At 38.7% G+C, this 26,392-nt stretch overlaps 1 protein-coding gene across 7 annotated transcripts in view; it reads left to right on the top strand.

The window, feature by feature from the left end:
• The window catches only part of LOC124171805 (phosphatase and actin regulator 4-B-like), a 174,575-nt gene that overhangs the window by 133,408 nt on the left and 14,775 nt on the right, over positions 1 to 26,392 (top strand). For 6 of the 7 annotated variants that reach the window (XM_046551129.1, XM_046551127.1, XM_046551128.1 and 3 more), the window contains 4 exons: positions 4,207 to 4,413; positions 7,656 to 7,721; positions 9,065 to 9,185; positions 18,305 to 18,484. In XM_046551129.1, the coding sequence (XP_046407085.1) occupies positions 4,207 to 4,413; positions 7,656 to 7,721; positions 9,065 to 9,185; positions 18,305 to 18,484 (574 nt within the window). The remainder of the gene's footprint in view (positions 1 to 4,206; positions 4,414 to 7,655; positions 7,722 to 9,064; positions 9,186 to 18,304; positions 18,485 to 26,392) is intronic. The other variant, XM_046551130.1, reaches the window with a different exon arrangement.

The raw sequence follows: 26,392 nt of genomic DNA, 5'->3' as shown, positions 1-26,392 counted from the left end.
TAAAAATATGTATTTAAGCGATCCTACCCAGCTAGCACTAAGGAAGAGACTTGTCCGTTTCTAATGGGTTTCTTGGACGGATGAACAGTTTACCCTAAGGTGAGGTACATACGTAAGACGAGGATAAGATTTTAGGGAATATTAGGTAAGGAATGCCATCAAATATCATCTTTCAAGCATGCTTATTATGCTGCATGAGCGCTAAAGGCGGCAAAACAGCTTACTACGTATCTTACACAGCTCCCGTCATGAATTGAAAGCCTTTAGATTAGCTAAACAGACTTTCCTGTGCATTGAAAAAATGTTGACAACTTCAAGCGATTTCCTTGTGAAGGTACAAAGCATACCGTGATATGCAATTTTTTTTGAGGCGGAGAGGAAAAAAATGGCAATTACAAGAATCGAATGTACATTTTCTATTACTATATTTAGTAGTTTTATTTGCATGGTAGCATGCTCGTGCCCTTAGCACTCCCTGATGGATTGCTGATCTCAGTCGTTATTGTGTTATTGGGCGTGCATAATTTAGCTAGTAATCCAAATTAACGAGAGATAAAGAAACTGCCCCAATGGTAGCGGGTGGAGAAAGCCTTGTCCAATGTCACAATATTAAGAATCAATAACTGTTTACAGCGATGTCTTAAGTGCTAAGGTAACCAATCAATGTCAACAATATTTTAACTGCATTATGCTTTTCAATCCTTGGAACATGAAGTATAACGAGAATTGAGGAGGGATCCTCTAGATTGGTGAGCTCCACGGGAGTTACACAGATCCTCTCTCGATTTTTCATGAAAATTTTAGGAATAGCGACCCCCCAAGCAAGGACAGAAAATCCCAATTGATGACAATGATTCATCATATCTCAAATCAAAATCAGTTTCAATCTATAACCTATCTCATCAATTAATTTCTCAATTGGCACAGGTAAGAGATACTTAACACGATGGTAAAGAATCCGGAGGAAAGGGAGCCTCGACCAAAAAATCAAGAACAGCTTTGGAACGCCATTAAGGTGGAATGGAAACATATTTCTCTATTATTATGCTCCAGAATTTTAGGACCCATGAAAACAGACTGCAATACAATGGAGTATGGATCAACTTTTAGATACTCTCTAAAGATTCTTTAAGAAGTATATTTTTCTTGATAGAATAACTTCAACTTTTTTTAATTATTTAAATTTAATTTATACATTTATCATTCATTTTTGAAAATTTACACTATTCAAGTCCCGACAAGTTAATATTAACTCATATTAAGAAAGAGTTTCCTAAGAGAAAGTTCAGAGTTCTACTTCGAAAGTTGCAAATTATCGGCGCAACCTTTGACACGCATGTACGGGCTTATAATAAGTCCTTGATTAGGGGATCGCAATTGCTAATGAATAATTATGTGGTATTCTGAGATGTTATACCCATCCATGCGCACATAAATGCCCTCCGCGGAGGAAATGAGCGGCTACAGAATACCTACTTCATTATATAACTCCTTGATGAATTCGCACTCGCTCGTAGGCAGATACTCTTGCGCTCTCCATCATAAATATCACGTTGATGATCAAATTTGCCTTCCTCGATGAGCAGCGTTCACCATTTCGACCGCGCGAAAAAGGCCCGCCCTCCCAACGCAAACGGTATATTGTTCTCCGAGACGGAGACGTGGTTCCGCGGTATTGCCATTTCGGAACTTAAAAATGTTCAGATCCTGGGTGATAAGATTTTTGTGTCCGTGGCTTAACATGAACGAGGTACTGCGCAAGCCACTACTAGGGTGTGTGGCATTGGGTGATTCTACACTAGGTATGTACATGTAGCCCTCATCCTAGTCTTAATCGGAAATGCACTTTCATCATTAAGTATGGTAAATTGCTGGTAATAAGAGGAAGGGTGGAGGTTGCTTACCCCGAAGGCTTGCTAAGAAGAATGGCACTGTCCAATAAAAAAGATCTGAACTTGCGATGAAAATATTTTGAAAAATAATCGCTTACTTTCGATAATTCTTTAAATATAATCGCAGCGAAAGAGTTCGCCAACTACGGAATGCTCGGCGCCACCGTAAGTCACGGAATATAAGAATTAGCCCTCGGCCTTTGCTCTTCCCGCCTTTTTTCTCTGTGAAAGACGAAGCATAGCAGTCACACATCCCACGTAGCCGCGATCGCGAGGACATTATTCCAAGTATTTAATTATACTTTTCTAATGGTTACAACAAAATGGGTTTCAATTGTAATCTGACATGTGTAACCCAGCCAGGCGCACAAAAATGCTTTCTGCGGAGGAAGTGCCGGCTACAGAGTATTTCGCAACGCATCTCCGCGAGGAATTGACGGTGCAACAACTACTGCACAGGAAGTACAAAGACATAAGACATTAATACTAACAGCCGGCCGGTACACCTTGAGGATAAAAACCGGTAGACATGTTCGAACCGACGATCTGATTTTTTACCAAAAAATTTCTGAGCATCACATTTGTAACATCTTTCGAAACTTTCATATCTGAATCGCCAGTAATTTGCAATTCCCGCGTTTAATACTAGTAAGCTATAATAAGGTAACAGCCACCTCTGCGAACGTTTCTCGAAAAATCTCCCCTGAATTCCTTCCTCAAACCCAGCCACCGCTCTCTGTGGACAAGGAACGAAATGCACCTTGGCCACCAAGCTTGAAGAGGGTCAGTCATTTCCCCCTACACTGTGAAATTTCTGGGAAAAAAGCGATGATGCGATCACGGGCCTTACCCTCCGGATAACCCATCGCAAATTATTTTATGAGTATCGCCTGCCGGGAATTTTCTCTCTCAAATGGAATTATGCAAAGGACATTACCGAAGACAACCTCAGCAAAGAAGAGATTCAGTTTTCTACCGGCTCAGTAGAAAAAAAACCGCCTCCGTAGAAAAAAACGATTCAGGGTTAGAAACTGGTTCGGTCCAATGAACCGATTCACCGAAGTCGCCTACTGTTTTTTTAAGAACCATGGACCGGTTCAGGATTTCCTGAGCCGAACAGCCGTACCCCCTCGAGCAGGTACATAGCCAGAATTTTGATTCGGGGGCGGGGTGGGGGGATTAGGAGGAGGTGCTTGAGTAGCATGCGGGTCGCCTATTATACTGATATTTTGTTGTCAATTCGCATGCATCGGAAAATCATAAATTTCTTTAAGTCACCTATACATTTCGTTTGCATATTGCTGGACGTTTTATTCATCGTTAGTTATCGGCATAAATTATGAAACGTAGGTATACCTAAAAATGGAGTGTCAGAGGATACATGCCCCTAGGCTAGTGGTCTCCTAAGCAGATGTATCGCGGGTAGCCGCCTCAAGGGAAAAAATTCGGGAGGACCTTAATCCCCTCGAGCGCCGCTGACTACGTGCCTCTCCTCCAGTGCTTAGGCTATTCATTGAGTCTCGCAAATGAAGTTGAAGAGCTTTAGAACCTTTAAGATCCGATCTTTATTTCTGGAAAAGTTATTTTCCTTAAAATGTATTTCCTCTGAAGCATAATAAGAATATATATCATTCGCGAAAATTTTGTGTAGTTAAGCCGTATCTAAATGCGACTGGAATTTGCGTACTAAACTTTCTAACAACTTATCGGCTGATTAATTAATGAAAATCATATTCGTTTTCCAGGAATCATCAGATAAAGCAGTTGATATATGTGTTTCGTTGGAGGGTAGCTCTGATAAGATAACCATTTATTGCGCTTGGAGCAGCATCTGCTACACATTCATGGATAGCTCGGAGGCTTGAAACTGTAGGACGCCTATAAAGAAGACGGGATGGACGAATATGCTGTGATATGATTTTCTCTCAGATTTTTCCTACATGGTATTAAATATTTTGCTATCACTGCGCCCAACTTGAACTGTTTCTCTGTGTAGTGAGGCAAGACGTGTAACAAAACAAGTTTAGCTCGCAGCAATATTAATGTAGGGCAGATGGTTCAGTTGACTAGGCTTTCAATTTTATCTCTAGGGTTGCAGCGCTGGCGGCAATTTGCATGACCATTGAGGATTTTTTATTTTAATTAGGACCATCCATTTCATTACTTGTGAAGGAAAGGAATATGAGGTAAATAATTTAAATGGTCGAATAAAAATGAATATCTCCATCTAGGTACCGTTCTACTCGTTCATGCATGGCTGATGTGTCGTTGATGTTTTTTGCCGTGTTGTTGACTGTGTGTTGTTTTTTGCCAGCAGTGATACCATGAGCCCTGACATGCCATCCCTGGAGAGCCCTCACGAGAATGGCACCTATGCTCACCGGCGCACGCAGTCCATGGACTCGACGAGTTCTGGCCACAGCTCGGCATCGGGCGGTCAGCGAATCGCGATTGAATATCCACCTCGACGGAGGGTCATTGTGAAGCCCTTCACCAGTGCAGAGGAAGACCAGAACTTTAGGTTGGTGATTCTCGTACCTTGCGAAATAATGCAATTTCGCTTCCTATCACCTCAGTAGCGGAATAAATTGGGCTTACTAAATATAGGAGCAGGGGGTTGTGGACACATTGAAAATTTTGTTGGGATGAGTTGCGTCGCGTGAACCGCGGTAAAATTAAAAATGCAATTTGCTATGGGAAAAAATACCTTTGGATCGGGAATCAAACCACGTACCTTTTAAATTCCGGGCCGCTGCGTGGAGGGGCGCAGCTAAGAATTAAGGTTAGGGGGGGGTTTTAAGCGCACTATTACTTACGGGTGTGGGGGTATTGCATACCCACCAGGGTAAGCAGGAGTTGCGGGGGCCTTCCTCCAGAAAATTTTTAAGGATAATGGTTCAAAATGGCGAGTTTTATGGCTTTCTGAGGGATATTTGATTAATCCTAACACTAATCTATAAGTAATACTGATCCAAATAAGTAAAATGGATTAAACTTAAAAATTTCTCAGAGCTTGGGGGGGGGAGGGTTTATCCCCCAAAACCCCCCCCCCCTCGCTGCGCCACTGGCTGCGTGGACCACCACGCTATACTAGTTCCTTTAATTGCTATGGGAATGAAAACATCCCGTGCGGAAGACTTCTTAAGCAGTCATGCCACCTCCCAGCCTGAATGGATTAAACTTAAAAATGACTGCTTACACCGTCACGGGGCCTATGACGGTTATTTCGATTCCCCCGCCGTGTTGCCGGTAGATAAGGTTCATATTTCGGCCCGTCGCCATCAATTGAACGCCTAGCGTCGCTAAAGAACCAGTCGTTCTTGGATCCATCACTTTTTTGTCGCACGCTTTAAAATTTTGAAGGAAACATTTCTTTGCAATTTTCAATGGGCTCCAAAATACTCCGTTTTTCAATTTTAATGGGGTGGTTTCCTATAATTTTTTTATTGCCTAAATCAAAAGATTATTACTCCTGGAGTACGTATTTCACGCTTTTAGATTTTTAAATGACGGTATCTATTTTTCGCGATTAAATGAAAAGTAAAAATTTTCAATCGCGCGAAAACGCGACGCGTAAGTATGAATGCCGGGAAATTTCTCCGTACGACGTATTTCTGGTCCCCGGTGCCGCCCTGTGAGGTGACCTTGAGGCGAGGCTTAGCGCTGATACGACGCAGGCTGCTAGCGGGTAGCCGAGTACCCTGCTGGCTGGTAGCGCTTGGCTTAAATAAGGATTATTAATACCTTATCAAACGAGGAAAACTTTCCGACCTTAGCCAGTTTTAATAGGTGATTATTAAGACATGTTTCCCTGAGCTCTGCGCCTCGTGCATGCATTGGTAACCTCAGACGATGTATAACTCCTATCTTCTCCTATAGAAACTAAGTCCCTGTGACGTCACGTGGAGTGGCATCGCATGGGCGCCAATCTGACCCTTTTCAAATGAGGATATAAATGGACCATTGCCATTCGTCTAAACCGGTATTTCTAAAACGAAATAATTTGTGTATTATGAATACAGAAATGGTGGGTAACGAATTGCAATCAATGCCTTTCGTTTTCTTTGATGAAGGAAACTACCCTATTGTGTGAGTATTTTATTTTCGAATTGTAATACTGTTAATATAAGTTCGTTATTAAATCTGAAATTGTCATTTTTAAGCATATCATAAACATTGTTTAGTCGAGCCCATTGGAATTAAAGTTGTCCTAAACATTTTATTGGTTACTCTCAAATATTTTTTTTTGATCAAAATCGATAACATTTCGCGAAAAATAACTGTAGAGCAAGACATCTAATGAAATAAACTATTTGTGTCGCGGGTTGCCTAAGTAATTATATAAGCTATGGCAAATGACTGCTTAAGACGTTAAGAAAATTTTTTTTAAGAAAAATGCTTTTTTCTCAGAAATATGATGATATGATATAATTGTATGGTAATCAGTCTTATAAGCATTAAATTAGCAAAATAATAAATTCGCCACTGAACATGAACTCCAAATTTACACCCGCACTGAAAGTGTTAAGGAACCCAAAAGGAAAGCCAAAGGTCCGAAGTTCAAATCCTGGTTCAGGGAAATTTCATTCCCATTCTTGTGAACTATATTTGGGGGCTTGCAAAAATAAAATCAATGTAAAAATTTCTAATAGTAAATTAAAAGCAAAAATAGTCTCGCCATAGATATTAGTCTCGAGCAGTGGCGGCTGGTGGTAATTTATCTAGGGTGTGCATTACAGCAGATATAGGATGATTTAATTATATTATGTTAATACTAATCCATGAGAATCATATTTCGTCATAATAGAATACATAGCAAGCAAAACATATCACTGGTATATTCTACCCTTAAAATTGCATGAACAGAAATAATATCAGCATGCATGAAAATAATTATTCTAAACACACCTTTACAAATGACGGTAGGTGAAATTGGTGAAATTCATTCTCCTTTCCTTACACCCTATGAGGAAGTAGTGTAGAAAATCGGCCATACAGATGACTCTGTAGATGGACTATAGGATCCTGGGGGCAGGTAGTGTAGGTGGCGGCTACACCACTACACTACCTGCGAGTCACTCACCAAAAATATGCGCGTACGCACTCGCATGGTTTTGAGTCTGCTCCGTCTGCTCCCATCACCCATTTGAACAGTACATACCCCCCCGCTTACTTTGTCCCGCCAGAGCACCCTCAAGCGATCGCATAGGCCGAAAATGCTCCTGGCGCGATGCCACGGGATCGCACACTTGTAGAGCGGTGAATTCGAAAAGGAGATAGCTGTAGCGTTCGGAGGCTCATGTTTCTTGCATGTGCAGACAGGATTTTTATCCTTCTCGTTGCAAAGGAATAGTTTTCTTTTAAAATTCATTCATCTTTGGGTGTGCACTTGCTAACATGCGTATACACACGCGCTGCCACTGGTCTCGAGATGTGCCAACTTTCAGGAGGGGTATGAATCATATGCTTTTTGGAGTTTTTGGGGTTGAGTTGTTGAGCCTGGGGGACTATCCCTTGATTAAAGGGGGTCTACCACTTCCCATAATTCCTTATAAAATATAAAAATGGCAGTCGTAAAAGTGAGTTCTCCAAGTTTTTATTCACTAGCACATTAGTCATTATAATTGAAACTGGTGTTTTTCACAAACAGCCACAGTTTTTTCCAAAAATATTTTTCCTTCTGAAGTTGCCTGAATCATTTATCCATGTTATCAGAAGTATCCATTAAGTACACTTAATTTTGATGATTCTCTTATTTTTCAGAGAAAATGAATTCAAGGATGAAAATACCATGAACCTTGAAAACCGGCAAAATTCTACTCCGTTCAGGTGAGTTTATTTATTGCCCCTAATATGTGTTCCAAGTGCTCAATGCTTCATTTTCCTTTTGATTTGCAGATTTTTGTGTCCAAGTCAAATTTAAAGGTAAATTTACATTTATGCTTCGCTTTGAAATGAAGGAGATATATGGAATAGAAATGAAATGCTTTTTATATTGTGGTGCTAGGAACAGAGTATAGACGAATTGGTTTTGCCCTATGAAGTAGTAAAGGGAAGAATGAACACGAAAGAGTTTTAATCACAGCTAGATTTGAAATGTGACGAGAATACAGTGACTCAGGGGGTGAAGGACATGACACAGTTTTGGGGCATGGTCAAGATATTTATATATGTAGTCGAGTCAAAACTTTTTCATAGATATTTTAGTGGCTGACGGTCGAGGACTAGAGGTACTTAATTGTATTTCTATAAGGAAAGGTGGTGTAGCAGTCACTATCTCTCCCATCCACCTTTGCTAAAAAAGTAAGGTATAAAACATGTAATTTGAGATGAGAAGATATTAGAGGCAGAATTTGGTTCTGAATCCCAGTGATTTTGAAGACTGACATCGGAAGTTGTGCCAATCATCATCCTTTTTATGTATGCATTGCATTTTTATCTCACTTTTTGGGTGTTTTTAATATTATCAAAAAGTGAAAATTGTCATCCTCAAATCATACCATTCTCTAAGGCAGTGGGAAGCTGACCTTAGGCTCAGATAGTGCCTTGGGAATTTCCATAATTTCTGGAAAAAAACAGAAAGATGGCCATCTTCAAGGTGGTTCTCCAGTGAAAGTTTATATTTTACTAGCTTAAAAAGCAAAGCTTATAAAGCTGATGTATTATCGCTGAGAGGTATTGCATACCACAAAGGCTCCAGAAAATGATGAACCCCCCAAATGATGACCTTAATCTGCCCCTAGTTGTGTCTGATGTATCTTTAAGGTTACTGTTTGCTGAAATAACAGTATGGAACTGATATAAGCACATGAATTGCTATAAGCTCTGGGATTGTTTCATATTAGGCTATCTATAGTTGTTTTATGTTTGTGCAGTTGGAATGAGAGAGTTGGCTGACCACTTATCCTTGGCTGATGATGAGGAAGGTCTTTTATCTCTTTTGAGCCTTGAGCAATGGCATAATGAAGGGATGGCAGAAAGTGGAACTTCTGTGAGCTTAAGTTTCTAATTTTCACCTAATTGTTATGCCTTTAATAATTCTTAAAGGATTAATTAATTTAGATGACATGATAAGTCATTTTTTATAACTATCCCTTGAAATCTAAATTATATTACCCCTAAAATTGGATCATATTATGTTCTCAGTGTAACTTTTTTCTCTTGTCTTGCAGGGGTTTGAAGGAGACGCCAATCGAGAGAGAGATTAGAATTGCACGCGAGAGGGAAGAAGAGCTGAGGAGGGAGAAAGGACTTATCCAGCCATCGAATCAGAGCCCAGTGACAAGACCTGAGGTAGAGTACTAAAGCTTTAGTGGCAACAATATTCCCGTTTTTTTAACTTCTTAAATTACAGCACGTTAATTCTTTTCTTTGGCATAATCCTGAGTATTCATAATACTATTTGCAGAGTATTCGTAATGCTTAATACTTTGCAGCATGCTATTTGCTTAGTGGTTTGGCAACACATCATACTCGTACTAATGAAAAACACTTCAGAAAATTTAAATAAATATTTTAATTTTTAGAAACCATTTTGCATGTAAATACTTTCAACCATGCGGCAGTTGATCATTATATATGCTGCCTTGCTAGAAATCTCTATGAATGACTGAAGTCTGGTGGCCTTAGAAAAAAAGGCTAATATGAGTACCCTTAAATAACCGTTTTCCACATAGGTTTACCATTAATCTGACTCATGTTAGCTCACTTACGGCTTCTCTAACCTGTATGTAACTACATTATGGTGTGGTGAGTGTTCCCTGGTGTGTTCCTAAGAAAACAAGATGAATCAAGTACATATACAAGTACAAGTTACATACCACAGAATTTGGTGATACAAGGCACCATGTAATACCTCGTGAATGTTTGGAAGTTACAAGTTTGCTTTACCTCAGTGTCTTCACAAACAAGCATCATATCACACAAAGCAAGGCACCTCTAGTGATGGTGAGCCATAATCCAAGATGATGAGAGTTGAATTTCAGCTGAAGCAATGAAAAAATAGGTCAACAAAGTTTGCTCATAGAATTATTTTTTCCTAAGGGGTCTGTATAATGATACATTTAGGGAATCATTACCACATATTTTTATTGTTTTTTTAGTTATTTTCAATATGTATGAGATATTTGTCTCATTGTGAATCATAGCATACATGGCCAAGTAGTGGCTCAAATTTTTCCTTTGTTCCTTACCCTCATTGCATTCACTCATTTCTCCCCATTCTTTTATTCCACCTAACCTCCTTGAACCTTTGCAAGAGCTGTGGTAAATAATTGCTTTTTATTTCCTTCCATTTATATAAACAAGAGGCATTGAAGTAATTTCTAGTTGGTTTGGTAGGTTCATCTAACTCATGAAATATTTCCTTTGTCATGAATTGGATGGTTTTTGTGTACTCCTGCCTTAATTTTTTGTCAATTGGATAATTTCTAGAGCATCACTGCATGGAGTAATGTACTAGACCATGCAGTGAAGCACTTGGGGTGATGGTTCTCATAAAATTGCTTCCAGCATAGTGTGCATTGCGGGTGACTCCGTAAAAGTTATCACCACGGCTAGTCCCGGTATACTTAACCCTTTCAGTGCGGATGGCATAGCATTGATGCCCAGCATAGGTCCTGCCAACGGGCGGGTGGCATCACATTGATGCCATGCCGGCCTATGTCCTTCAATCGCTCCCTACGCTCCTCCGCTCTGTTCTTTCTACTCTCACGATGGTTTCCCGCACGCACATTGGATTAGGCTACCTTGATATGCCTTCCGTTTTTGAAAAAAAGTTTATATTTTTTTTGTAATTTTTTTTACATTTATGGAGTACTTTTTAATTTGTAAGATTTTTCGCCATTACAAAAAAATTAAAATGTGATATTTTCTTTACTCTTCTGAATATTTGTACTAAATGTTGCCAGATTTGAAGGTTATTATCCCCGTTTTAGTCGTATTAAAATTTTTGTTAACAATATTTAGTCATAGTCTTCCTTTCATCTCACCGACGAAAAATATTTTCGTATTTCAAAATACAGTCAAAATACACAAGCTAAAGACAGTTGAATAATATTTTTCTCTTTTTATTATTATTTAAACTTAATATTAACATAATGCCGTTTTAACTCATAACATTCTTCCATAACATATTTGCAACTCATTTTCTGAACGATCCTTTCAATAGGGGTTTGATTATATTGGTTTCGGAAAAACAAATAGATTTTTTCGATTTTTTCTCATTTATTTCGTTTGAGTTTGTTAAAGTTACTAGGCTCGAATAATTACGTCCACCAATTCGTTATTCACGGGAAATATTGAAGGTTCTAGGAAAACTTTTATATTTATTTCATTTTGAATGAGAAATTAGAATTGGGGAAATCTTTGGGGAAAAAATGATCAAATTTCGGGGCTCAAAAAAAAAGAGTCGTTTTATGTCACCGCGGAATAGACTACAAGTTTTTGCCATTCTTATGAGAAATGCATGCAAATGCAAAGTATTCTCTTATGTGCATGTGGTGGAGAAGGTGAGCTCTTCCTGCTCAGTTTTTTCGACTCTCGCCATTAGTACAGTCTCTACTTCGGACATCTTTCGATTGCGTGCATTTTCACTCCCCTACAGAGATTTTTTAAAATAATATTACCGTATAGCCTTTTTCTGTTGGAAATTTCAGTATTTTACATATATTTAGCCACTTACGTGGAATATGGGAAAAACCTTTATTTTTAATTGTATTCCTATTCTCAAACCCCAAGGACCGTTTATGTATCAGCCTTTGGTGAACTAGGCTTAGAATATCTCCTCGCATTTAAACTACCTCTGGCACAATTTACTCAAGTATATGCATGGAAAACTGCATTGGGTCTTCTCCGCGAAGGATTTTTTAACTTCGTAGCAATTTACATATTTTACTTCAACCAAATAGAGCTATTATAATTATAAAAGACCGAGCATAGTGATCTTACTCGTGGGGAATGGGAGATATTTTTAATCTGGTATACCTAATGTATGATTGTATTAAGTATTACAAGATTATTGCCATGATGATAAGATAAGATCCATTCCAGATTATTGGAAAATGTAAGAAAATATCTTCGATGTTTCTTGTCTTCACACCACTTTTTCCCGAGACCGATTTCAACTAATTTTCCGTTGCATGCATTTTGGCAGGGACCCTGGAGTAGATGATCCGATACCAAGAGACCCCTTGCATAAAATTTGACCCCTTTTGAAATTATTCACTCAAAGAATGAAATAAATTTACTATCCGGGTAAAGAACTCTGCTTCATGTGTCCATGTTGCTTTGGCGCCACAAACACGGCATAACATTATGTATGCTTTCAGGGCCTAATGGCGTCTTGCAAGATGCTATAATTTACACAGGGGCGAAGGATCCTGATGTTGGAGGCAGGGGACATGCAAACAAAGTCGTGCGAAAATTAATCGATAGATTTCATCTCTGTGGACACAGTTTATACAGTCGCGAAGCCACGATTTTGAAATGAGGAGTTTTTGCCGGATATTTTAGGGCCCTTCCGGAGGGTGCGGGGGCCATCTTACCCGTTTTTGGTGCCTCAACGGGGGTTGTAACCCATAACCCTCCCTTCCGTGGCAACACTGCTGAGTTTACGCATGGAAAATTATAATAATCTCTTGAAATATCTATTGAGTTACTCAAAAAAGACACACCTCTGAAACTCTAAGGACAAACAGAAAAATAATACTCCTCACGTTCTAAGAACGACTAAAAAGTGGCTCTGATGATATATGATGCGCAGAAGCTCCAGGGCTGCATTTGAAGCCTTTTTTCAAAGAATTCCTCAATTATTAGTTAGTTTTTATAGTATTAACGCAAATAAAAATGTCAAAAAGATAAAATAACTTTCATATGTTTGCATGCAAATCTAAGTTACTGGTAAATTTAAAAATTTATAAATGTGAAAATTAAACTTCGAATACTTTTATTTTCCCAAAATTTGATGCATGGAAAGTGGATGATAACTGAGAATATATTTATCTTCTTTTATAATTCAATTCCGCCATCATTTCAGAAATTATTTTAAGCTTCTTAGTTGCTACGTAAAGATTAGTTGCCCGTCGCCACCTAATGTTTGTGTAACGGGTTGCATAAATATCCGGAGCATTTTTTCACATGGGTGCGGATGGCATCACTGTGATGCCATTAACAAATTGTTTAATAAATAGTGAAATGAATATAAATATCTTTTTGTATTGAAATTGTTTACATATTTTCGAAAAACAAAGTGAATGAAGTGAAAAAAAATTCTCCGCCAATGTGAAACAACTCTGAGAAAATGTTACGCAATGAAAGGATTAAATAAGTCTAGAGCAAACACCTCTTCGTATTCAAAGTTCGGGCTTTGTTCCCTGGCTGTGGCGCCATGCGCATGACCTGGACTGCTAGTCACATTATATGCTCAGCAGTCCATACCAACTTGTCCGGTAGAGCCCACAAATATCCACAGAGGAGATTGATGCCTTGGTAGCTTAACTGGCTAAAGCACTCGGCCGGAAATCGAGGGATCCGGGTTTGAATCCCGGTCAAGGCGAATGATTTTTCCTCTGAGGATTTTTCGAACAATTGTGCATTGCGATTGACTCCGTAAAAGTTATCAATGCAGCTAGTCCCGGTATACTTAAATAAATCCAGCATAGTTATAAATGTGGGATGATTGGGCAATGCTGCCAACAGTTCATACAATCTTACATTTTTGAGCTTTCTCAATTAGACAGCATACTACTAGCTTGTATAGTCAGCTGGTTTTATATATAATTCTTGTATTTTCCCTGTCACTAACTAATGCTCAACATACCTCCACTGAGTCCAGTTTTCAGCCTCAAATGTAGCCCTTTGGCACATAAATACCAGGGACTTGGTGGAGGTGACTTCCTTTGTTCTTTTGTTTCGAATCTTCATTATGTCTCATCTCAAAAAATCTCCTATTATTATATACATATAAATGCCATGAGAGGCCACAAAAAACTTAAACACAAAAAAAGGACACTCACACGTGAAGTTTCAAAATTTCGACCAGTTTATGTCTTCCTCTGGAAGGAGACAAGTAGGGACTGAGGAGGAAGACAGAAGATGACCAGAGGCTGAGGAGATTAGGATAAGAAAGTGGAAGGGAGAGGGTGGGGAATGGGGGATGGGGAAGAGGAGAGGGCTATAAAGATTAGTGGGCCCTGTTAAGACCAGGTAGGTTGAAAGCTTGGTGTAGTCATATGCATGACTGCTCTAGAGTTTTCAATTCTAGCGGTGAGGTGGAGGGTGGGAGGGGGGCAAGTATTCCGATGTGGAAACAATCGTCAAATTCTAAATTGTGGGAAAAGGCGTGGGTAGGGACAGGAAATGAAGAAGATTGGGAAGTAGGTTTACAAGACGGTCGATGGTTGTTAATCCGAAGGTTGAGTGAGGTGGTGGTTAAACCAATGTAGAAGGCGGGGCAGGAATTGCACAAGAGGATATAAATTACATTGCTAGTTGTACAGGTGGGGGACGGAGTGGAAGGAAGTGGAAAAGTAAGAAATTTGTTAGGAAGTGACTGGGTAATGAGGATCGCACACGTTTTGCACTGGGGTCGTTGGCAAGGGGTAGGTAAAGAGCTAGTTCGGGTAGTGAACCTTGAGAGTGGTTTAGTCGTTTTGAGAATGGAAGACAGATTTGGCAGCTGACGGAAGGATAAGGATGGACAGCTAGAGAAGATTTTTCCAGTAGTGACATTGTTAGAAAGAATCGGAAAAAGGCTTTTGATGATTCTGTTCAAAGCCTGCACGCTGGGGAAGTATGTGGTGGAAAGGGAGAAATATGTGGGTTGTTTCTTAGTATGAATTTTGAGTTTGTTAGTATTGTGCAGGATTTTCTTACGTAGAAGGTTCTCAGGATATCCTCTACGAAGAAGGGAGTGGTGAAGATTATTAAGAAAAATGTCCAAGGATTCGGGGTTATTGCAAATTCTGTGGCCTCTTACTGAGAGAGAGTAAGGAAGGGATTGTTTAGTATGTGAGGGGTGACAGCTGTTGAAGTGAAGGTATTTTTGTTTGTTAGTAGGTTTAATGTGGACTGAAGTGATGAAATTTTTATTTTCTAGGGAAATGGTAACGTCGAGAAATGTTATTCGGGAGGGGGAGTGGTGAGAAGTAAAGGATAGTTCGGAGAATTCATCGAGTGCCAAAATGAAAGAACTCAGTGAGTCTTCTCCATGAGGCCAGAGAAGGAAAATATCTCGCCTAATCCTCACTAAAAATGCCTTCTCCTTCAACGATAAACATTATCTGCAGATCAAAGGGTGCGCCATGGGAAGCAGATTTAGCCCTTCATACACAAATTTATTTCTTGGTCTCCTTGAAGAATCCTTCCTATCTTCCTACCCACTTCAACCCTTACTTTGGCTTCGCTATATAGATGATATTTTGAAGATAAATTTTTCATTGCATCACCACAGTTTTCATCCCCCCTCACTGTACGAGAGGTACTATTCCTGCTCTCAGTGATGGCCACTTCCTGCAGCTGGTCAATATGATGGTTCCATATAAGCCCCTCTCTAGTTTTCACTTGATAATTTCGGGACCCATACAGTGCTGTGATAGTACCCGTCTTGACCTCCCCTTGTATAGGCTCGAGCCAACTCTTTGTCTCCCACAGTACAGTTCCTCAAAACTGACCCTCTGTGACCCTGTGTCTGTTCGGCCCTTTGTTGGAAATGGACTCTATCCCTGACACTGAGCTTGACACATGCGAGTCTAGGCCGTAAGAGTCGCCCGAACATGAGTTGGCATGGAGGCACTCCAGTTGTTACATGGGGTGTAATCCTACAATTTAGAAGAAAACGTGGTAGAGCCAAACGAAATGGCACGTGGGAAGACATTAATGTTTTAATTTTGTTTTTGAAACACTTAACCATATTTTCTGTCGGCCCATTTGTGGCGGGGTGGTATGGTGGAGAGAGGATATGGGGAATATTGTTCATTTTACAAAACTCTTTGAATGAAGATGACACAAATGGAGGACCATTATCTGAAACAATTTCTTCTGGCAACCCGAATGTGGCAAACAGTGATATCAGTTGAAACAATATCTCTTCCAAACTTTAATACTTTCTCTTCGCTCTCCATGCATTATTCATCCCTTTGCTTTTTAACCTTTCTATCCTTAATAGTACAAATGATCTCAATTGTAGATATTTTTCCAGAATTTCGCAAATTATTGGACCACTTCATTTCACCTGTAGAGGCTTTGTGTGAATTCCATAGTAGACTTGTGCAAAACATACTCCCCTCTGCATATTTCCCATAGTTGCATATTAATTTTTTTTCCTCTGTACTTGACCAATCTCTTATGCTGAGGACTTCAATTTAGATAGCATTCCACCCCTGAATCATGCATATAAGTGCATATTTAATGAAAAGGATGTTATTCTTATGCTACCCTATATAGAGTCCACCCGAAAGCTTACGTCCCCTAGATGCTGAGATTAGGAAGGCAGGATGTGTGAGAGTGGTTAGAGAAAGGAAGCATGTGGTTGGACGAATGAACAGCACAGTTCCTTAATTAGAAATTTAATTCCTAGCAGCATTGAATAATTTGACACTTTCCTGCCATCCTTATTCCAGTTGCATCAAGGGAGGTACAACTAAAATGCACTGCAGTGGATGCCTAGGGCATTCAAATTCATTGAAAGTATATGAAAAATTTCAAAGTTCGCCATGAAATATTTTACTATAGCCTGCCAGTGCTTTTCTTTCACCCACAAGAATTGATTCTTAGAGAATAGACTTCTAGTTTCACATTTATCTACTTGTGAATATTGCTGTAATCTTAAACTAGGAATGTATAAAGAGCATTCCCAGGTTTTAAATTTTTATGATATCATATTTTGTAACCATGTATTGAAAATGAGGTATGTAATAATGGAGTAAAATATTCAGTTTTGCAGATAAAAACAGAAAAAACAATTTTTTTTCATTTTGGATAAATCCAGTTCTTGTTGTCAAGGGTTAAAGAAGCGTATGTAGATACAGCCACTTAACCCAGTCTAAGGTTCAAATATGTTCCTCTTTAATATTACAGTTGAATATATTCTTCCGTTATGCACTGGCTGACATAATGAAAGGGGGATCGGATTGTTGTGGTGTTGAAATCTCGGCAGTGGTGGCAAATTTTCAAAAGTTAACCAATGGCTGCTTGAGTGTCATGTGGAGGACACTCCAGGTACAGTATTCTGTCTGCCGGATGTGACATTGTGCTGTGGTCCTCTGAGCACTTTTCACGAAGAGCAGAATAATGTTGAGCGGGCTTTCTCTCCATTCTTCCTTCCCTACCTTTGGCTATGATGCAAATGACCTTAGCTCTCGGTCACCAAAGGCCATGCCATAACATTATCAACTGTACCGAGAATACCTAATATAATTTCCTTCGTTATCCCTTCCCTGCCAGTGCATACAATTGGAAAACGTTTTCCGTGCTACGAGTAGCATGAGAATATTTTAAACCTCTCTGTACGGAGCTTTTTATGGGGTGAAGTTACCCTGGTATTTTCGTCCCTCAGATTTGGGACCCAGCTCAATGGGTTGCCCGTCCCTTATCCCAGCCATTGGACTTCACCCTCTAACCCTATTATAGCACAAATCCACTGTCAACTTATTGCATTACCAGTGTTTTTTTTTTCAACCAAACCTTGTATTTGATTTTCAAAAATTTACTCTTCAAAAAGAATTACCAATATTTTTTAAGCATTGTGGGATTTTAAACGAGTTTCCTAGCATTAATAACAACAAAATTAGTAAATACAAGGTAATAAGGCAATAAGTCCGGAAGTCTGTTATTTTCAACACTAAAATTTTGCTTAAAATTGCTTACGCACAGAAAAAATGAAGAATTCATTTCAAAGTATCAAAAAATTGTAGTGTGCAACAAAATATGTTATTGAAAAAAACTATTGACAATAAACCACTTCCCAACTGATTCCTGCGTTGAGGATAATCATAAATGAGTGGGAGGGTCAGGCTTAATTGTCGAGGAATGGCCCTAAGGACTCGCTAAGCTGGGTCTCAGGTGGGGCCTGAATGCATCCGACAATTGCTACCTCAGCGGTCACTTCCCTTCCCTCGTGTCAGCCAGTGCCGATGTCTGGTTGTTTGCATTTGAAAAAATCCGCAACAGCCTTACCTGATGTCAGGTCTTCTATGTGTGAAAATGCCTGTCTGTTCCGCCCAACGTCCGGCACAAAAGGGTTAAATGCCAGCCTGTTAACGTGCCTAGAAACTTGGCTGAATTATCCTGTTTACTGAAAGAGGTTTTCATGCATACAATTAAGACGTAATGTATTGAATTTTGTTTCTAAAATGTAGTGAAATACTTAAATGTTTATTCCTATCATAGAATTTCTTTTTTGTGTCTTTAAACAGGTCGCTCCCCGAAGCCCTGTTCCTCCAGTGACATCAATGGGGAAGGGGCCTCAAAGTGTTCAGCTTCGCTTGGCAACAAGTCGCATTCAGCGAGAAATCCAAGAGACAACAGAGCGAGAGAAGGAGTTGCGTGAGGCAGGAAAAATTCAAACAATGTCTGAGGATACTGTTGACTCAAAGGTTAGAGGGAATTTAACTTCTCTTTAATAAAATATGGGCTCCTGTAAATTCATTCAGTTTGGTGACAGAGTAATACATTTTATTATGCAATGCATTAATAGAAACCAATGTTGCAGTGGATTTTTTTTGTAAATTCTGTTTTATTTTTCATCCTGCTAATTCCCTTAAGATTTTTTAAGTTAAGAATATAAATGGAAATAAAATATTACTTATATAATGAAGATAAGGAAATAAAATAAAATATTGGAGTATAATGCATTAACTTTAGTACAAGGATAATTTAGATAAGCCTTTCTGTTGTGCTGAATTAGTAAATAGAACTGCAGTACCAAGTTACTTTTTACTTTAGTCTGTGTACCCTTTGAAATGGCCGTAGTTAATACTACCTGGTTGCTTCACTTCCCCCCTGCAATGTTTATTTCATCAATGTTTGATGTAATAATTTCATTGATGTTTTCAATTTTCATGTTTCATTGATGTTTTCAATTTTCATGTTTCATTGATGTTTTCAATGAACTAAGCCTTGTAATATTTTTTGATAGTTAACAATATCAATGCGTAATACAAATGGGTCATTCCACCTCAATTCTAAAAATGTTTGTCCCTTAGGGTCTCAGATTTTTATGAAAATTACTATATTGGAGTATAACCACCTCAAAATAAATACCTTGAGACCATTTTGGGAAAAAATTGATGTCTACGTGCACATTTTATTTATTCACATTTTTTCCAAATGTAAGTTCCTTCTATTTCACTCCCAAATTGTTGCAGAGCCACAATTTGTGGCTAATTTTGAAATTAAGACATTTTTAAGACACCTAATACAGTATATTCCGGTTAATTGGGACATATCGGGACGTTTGCACTTTGCCCCAATTAGGCGAGCACTCTCGTATATGGTCATAAAAAAGTTTAAATGGTAGAAAGAAGACTAAAGAATGTTTATAGTGCAAGCAAAGTTTATTGGGATACGTTCATTGCCTTTTGCATGAGGAAGAGTCGTAACCTCTCAATGAACCTCCTTGCATCCTGAGATGTCACTCGGCTACGCTCAGTTACGATTTTATCTCCATCACTATCCTCACCTTCAGCTTCACCATGTTGAGTGTATAATACGGTTTCAGCAATATCAACTTCACTGTTTTCATTGGTCCAAAGTGCAGTAGATATTTTCAAACTCTTAATGGCTTGTTATTTGGTACAGTTTGGAGTTGATTTCGCTAACAGATTCTGCTATAATGTCGGAAAATTTGTAAGAATGTTTGAAACCGCAATGAAAAAAGCAATTTGGAATTGATTGAAATGTGACATCTTTCCAACATCCAGCCAAAAACATAATTGCTTCCAAAATGTTCACCTTTGAGCTTATTTCGCTGGCGGTGGATGGCGATGTCAGAAATCTTCTATAGGTTCTAGAATGTATTTTACTAATTTCCCACGGTTAAGTGTTTTCAAAGTTTTAATTATCCCCTTATCCATTGGATGCACCAAGGATGTTGTGCTTGGAGGCAGAAATTCCAACTGATTATTTTTTTACTCACTTTAGCAATAAGCATGTGCTGTACAAGTATAAAATACAAGAAGGACCTTTATCGATTTTGGAGCTAATTCGTTATCCCAACTGGTCAACCTTTGCATAAAGAGGCTAACAGTCATACATGCATTGCTATTGGCATGGTACTCAACTAGTAAACTGCATATTCTTAACCTTTTGAAGCGTCGAGGCTCTACAATTTTCCCAACAACCAGAGGACTTTTTATCAGTTCTCGAAAAATTTTAACAATACAAAATAGTGATGCAGTCCATCACTTTTTGGAGCCCGTTAGTGCTACACAACTGTAACAAAGAGAGCCATTAGGTGTTGCTTGGTAATACAGTTCTGTTTCATCGGCGTTGTAAATGTCATCATCACAAAAATTCTTGTGTAATCCAGGCAGTTAGTTCAATTTCAATTCTTCTGCACTCACAACATCACCACTTTTTTATCCGTTTCTCTTGAATTTTATTTCATTTTTGGTCTCCCATCAAGACAGCCCGCCAACCATATGCTGCCTTAAAATGGTCATGACCAAGTTTGAAAGCTAGTTCCTCCGACTTCTTGTTTAACATTGGACCGCTGACACAAACCCCTCGTTTGCTCACGATGGAAAACCATTGATTTAAAGCCTCCTTAACATCTGGATCCTTGCCTCGACTTTTGCGTTTCAGGGATGGTGCTTGTTTTGAAAGGCTTTCTATTGTGGCTCCATTCTTCTCCAAGTTTATCCTGTTGCTTCAATAACCAAGCTATCGTCTAATTAGGCACCTAGTTATCTCAGACAAATGGTGATGACTGGATTGGGGAAAATCTTTAATTTCGTCCAGTATAGAAATTTTTCCCACCAAATATGCGACCACTGTCACTGGTTTTAGACTGTTAGTTCACAAATGACTAGTTACGAGTGAAGAGAAACATGACTTCTGTACATGTGTCAACTACTGAGATGGGGATGGGAAAAAGAAAAAGGAACGAAGAAACGTTATAATCTTCCAATGGTGATAGCTCAGTTGTACAGTGCAAAGAGGATAAGGGGATGAGGCAGTTGAATTTTGTTCAAGGCATCGCAAGCAAAAAGCTCTTGGAAAGCAAAATTGTTCATCTCAACCAGTCTCCTCTGCTCGACATTAGCCTGTAATCCATAGAAATTGGCCCGTACCCGCTCGTTTACCCTCATAGTAGGTGACACCACTTCTTTCTTACTATAGTGAGCTCATTCTATCATCCATAGCCCTCATACACTTAGCTACAGGAGTCCTCTCCTCTTAAACACAACGCTATGTTGAATGAGGTCTCATGGTTGGATATGGAATCCTTATCCTTTTACGGATAGTATTACAACAAGAGCTTTAAGAATAGGGCAAGAATAGGAACACTTGTGAAAAATAAGATTAAATCAAAGGAGGAAAATATAAAAAAACAGTATTCTGAAACAAAAAAATTTTAATTTTGTCGCGACTATAGAGTCAATGTCGCCGATTCATGGCCCAATAAAGCGGAGAAAACTCTGGGATATTCCTCTATTGAGTTCTGTTCTTCAATATCTGCCCCAATAAAGCGGCTGCCCCAAGTAACCGGTGGATCCATTAACCGAAATCTACTGTATCTAAAACATTATTCATTGAATATATATTATAAGCCTATTGTACTGTATGTACAATAGGCTTATAATATAAGTCTTTAGAAGTGATAACTGCTCCAGATGATGGTAAGGTGACCTACATTTCAATTTTAACCTATCAACTCTGCCAATGTTTTTTGGCTATATTATTTTTTATTATTATGGAAGATTTGTATCAGATAATCTGCTAGTATGGTTAAATTTTAAGTTTTACTGTAACATATTGGTTAAAAAATTAAAATGCGTATATAATGCACATTTTTTTCTTAGAACAGTCTTAAAGTACAGTGGAACTTGGTTAGTACGTTCCTCCTTAGTACGTTTTCCTCCTTAGTACGGCGATTTCCCTCGGTCCCGGTACCATCCGAACAAAATACAGGTAAAAGAATTTGGTTAGTACGTTTGAAAAAATTGCGCTTTCCTGGTTAGTACGCTCAATTGCTTGCCGTGACGCAACCCGCAATTCGTTCTCTAGTGTCTTCTTAAGGGTCGCAAACGTCTGAATTCATGATTTATTTCATTATCATTAGTCATTAACATTCTTCCATTCATTCCACATCTCTTTTTTCTACCGTAATTTATCCAAATGCATTTCTGAATTCTTGTGACGTGATGAAAAATAAAATGCGGCCATTTTTCGGGAATGTCTGACTATGAAAAACTACAACCAATAAGAAGCCCCAATTTTCCCCACCCCGAGCTCCTCACCTTCTGTTGCCTTTGGAGCGCTTGGGAGTGCCCACTGCTGCGCACAAAGTTCGTGAGTGGGCAATTGTTGCTATTGCACGAGTTATCATGATGAAGAAATGAGTCAGACAATTTCCACATTATCTAAAGCAGTACTGTTCCATAAACTCGACGTCGTGCGTATTTACTTGACTACTGTTGCGGGAGCAGACGATCCTCAGGATCTCCACGCGAAGCTTAGCTTAAAAATAATTGATCTCGGAACGAAAGCAGACGACATTAGACAAATTTTGAAAGTAAATTTCAACTGTTTAATATAAAATTTTCTTGTAATTACGTCGTAATCTAATAATCTTGCGTGTCATCAGTCGATATATCGATCGATTTTACAATCGAAATGGTATCATTCCAGAAGCGAATGTCTACGGCTGTTGCCGTAATTTGAAAGTCAATATAATTTTGCCCAATTTTTATGATGTTTAAAAAACCAGTTGACTTACTCCGGGTTGTTGTTATATTCTCCGAGTACGCTGTGAGAAAGAAAAATGACTTGTCTGAGCTTCATTCGTCCTCGTTCTGTAAATATATATAGGATAAATCACGGGAGATAGACGCCGTAATCATGAAATCGTCTCCGGGATGTCCATGAAAAATTGCGATTTTTATTCACATGGTATTATTTTTCATGGTAGCGCTCATTTTCTTGATTTTAAATGTGAAAAGAGTTCAGGAAGGCGATCCTATGAGAACTACCGATAGTAATTGTAATTATGACGACTTTTTCACTGATTGCAATAACCCCGACTGCTATTATTTACTTTCCTCGTTAGTACGTTTTCCTGGTTAGTACGTTCATTTTTCGTGGTCCCTTCAGAAACGTACTAACCAAGTTCCACTGTATTTAGTTTGAAGTGGATATGACCCCATACAGAAATTGAGACCCTAAGAGACATAAATTTGTTGTATTGAGGTGGAATGACCATATGTAATTATGGCTAATTTATAATTAGAATTAAAACTGAATATTAATGATCAATAATGGCATTGACTCAGTCTTACCAGCAATGACTATGTGTTTTCATTTTCGATTGGTGCCATGTTAGAGAACATGTTACTTGATGCTGTAGGATGGGAAAAGGGAACTCTGTTTTAAGTCTAATTCATTCTCAGATCGGTACTTGTCTCTAGCTTCTGCTTTGTATATAACACTTGTATTGCAGCTTCTATTCTGGTTTATAAAAGAATTAGCAATAAATTTCAACCAAGCCCTACATGAAAAATTAATTTTACAGCTTTGGGGCTTTTATAAAATAATTCTGTGGGCTGGATGCCATTTTTCATTATTCTGAAGAAATGCCTGCAAACTGTTCACTGTATTGAAGTTGGGTTGAGTGCTTTCTGAATGGTCCAAGTGTCTTATCTGGCATTTGCCTCTCCATTTTAGTTCGAATCCTTGTTATTTTTCATCCAAAATTTGTTCTTCCATGATTCACAATTTCAATGAACTGAAAACATGGTAAAATTGTGTGATTTACTTAAACAAATTGACACTGCACATTCTTAAAGTGTTGCTCTAATTTTCCTGTTGATTCAAAATTGACCGAATCCCATGCTAATTATCGTGCTAGTTTCACTAGATTTGGCTAATTATTTCTATGAGTGCCTCTATGATTTTATGGATGCTGGAATCACGTAGTAAGTGCTCCCTATGGATAATTTATTGATAACTTTTTCTGTAAGCCAGCCTTACTCTATATCTTAATCCATTGGAGATAAGTATTGTATAGAGCGTTCCACATTTAGTTGACAGTACGGGCCTTATGGATAACAGTGTTGCCAAGCTTCCGCTCTGCCGGCAGGCATCCTAACAGCGTATGCAACCACACATTATATGGCGCCAAAATGGTTTAGTTCAAAAAGGAGTTAGGGATCGCACGAAAGACGGCGTAAATTAAGGAATTTTTTAGCGTAAATTACAATACCTTTGCTGCAATATAGAAGGAAAAGTCTTTTGTTATTTTATGTAATATGTACTTATTCAATTCACAAGCTGAATAATGAATAATTTGTAATATAAAAAAATAACAATAAATTGAAGGATAATAAAAATTATCACCACTCCTGAATGAGACAAAATTTCTATTCCTCCCATATTATGCAATATGTTTTGGCTCTGGCTAGTATTACATGAAAGGTGATGTTGTGTAAGACATCATCAGTCTTTAATTTTTCAAAATTTTCCCGTACTTGGTTTATTGTAAATTAAAGATCTCTTTTCAAGCTGACATCTTCAAAGCTAATTTCCTTAATGTTCTTTTTCCTCCGCCTTGTATTAGGCAAGGATTCTAATTTCCTTGAGTAATAAGAGGCATTATCTACCACTATAATTGATCCTTCGGGTAAGTTTGCAAGAAGTGAGTGCTCAAACCATCTCTCGTAACACTCGCCACCCACTTCTTCATGCTCATCCGTTGAGTTCTTTTTGTACAGAAACACATGCAATGCTCCTTTTATGAACCCATTTTCCGTTCCTGCGTGTATAATTGCAAATCGTCCTCCTCGGGAAGTGGGGGCCAAGCCCAGTATTTAGTCCAGCAAGGAAAGCTTGACGCGGATTTTCTAATTGTTCGTCTCGCAAACTAATGTTCACTATTTGTCCAACATTAATCCAACTCTCGCCTGTGAATACACTCGTCCTGTGTTGGCGACGATATTTTTTTAGATGCCTTAAATAATTAATTGTGCCAAGAATGAATAATATCATCCCTTTCGATAAAGATGATTCTTTTCCCCCTGCGTTCGTACACGAAGTCTATGACCAAAAGAAAACGATATAGTGTTGTCCTTTTGTAATCTGGGAGAATACTATCCATATATACCGAGTTTAAGATGGATTTTAAAGTCGGAGGAATATTTTTCACGAAGGATTCATGTACTTTCCTTGTAATTCCCGATCTCACAAAATCGTCGAAAATCACTGCTCTCGAATTTTTCTGAGGCAGTCTAATTTCTTTAGTTTTTGAAGGAGTTACCAATTGACCACGGGAGCTTTCCTTTTTCACTCTGTAAACAGTAGTCTCCGAGTACCCGGTAGCCTTTGAAGTTTCTCGGCAGGCCTCACTAATGCTTAGAGATTTCCTGAAGTACGAGAAGACTTTGAGCACCAACTGTCTTTCGCGGCTTATGAGCTTCTCACCTTTTCTCCTCTTCTTTGTATCGGACATATTGATTAGGCGTGATACAGCAGAGATAAGTGTAAAACACACTTCACAATTCTCAAATTCAGCAGACCACACAACACATGTTCACTCCAAAAAAATGCAACGGCAAACTGAACGCCTACGTAAATTCTTCGAACGGCCCCTTCGGCTAGGGTCGATTCTGGTGCAGGTTTTATGGTACCCTATGAAAGGAACTCAGAAAAAACCCAAGCCCCCTTTTGTAAAAGGCGTGCACTGGATGGGGTAGTGTTTCGCACAGATTATGAGATATTCTCTTTCTTGGTTTCCGCGATGGGACCGAAGCACCCAAGGCGAAAGCGTCTTACTTCCAAGCGCTTGCTTACTTTCGTGTATCAATGTATTCAGATAAAAAGACTGCTGTTACGACGTATGAGTATTCTCTGTTTAGGATATGAAACGAATAGATAAATACATTTCATAGTATGCATTGACAAAAAACTCCTTTTCCGCCCGAGAATTTTCCCTCTGCGCGCAAGAAAAAGCGAGAAGCCCGGCCCAGCGGCGCCGTAATATTTTTTCTCAAGATCAAAACCTTGTAACTCGCTTCAGATTTGATGTAAGTTAATGAATTTTTCACCAAAAATAACTTTGTAATTTTCTTTACATTTGATATGCAGCATATAGGGACCTACGACGTAAGAAACGTAAGTTAGTAAGCGACTACTTTTTACCTTGCAAAAATCAAAATTTTCTTGTCCTAAAGGGTGTTACGTCGGCATAACAACATTTTAACTCAATCATTGTAAAATTGGTGAAGACCGTCAAAGAGAAAATAGTATGAAAAATTATGTGCAGAAGATTCAATTCAATACAGACAATG

The sequence above is a fragment of the Ischnura elegans genome, chromosome X, assembly GCF_921293095.1.
Source record: "Ischnura elegans chromosome X, ioIscEleg1.1, whole genome shotgun sequence".
NCBI classification, from domain to species: Eukaryota; Metazoa; Arthropoda; class Insecta; order Odonata; family Coenagrionidae; genus Ischnura; species Ischnura elegans.
This window is presented reverse-complemented; position numbering and strand designations above follow the sequence as displayed.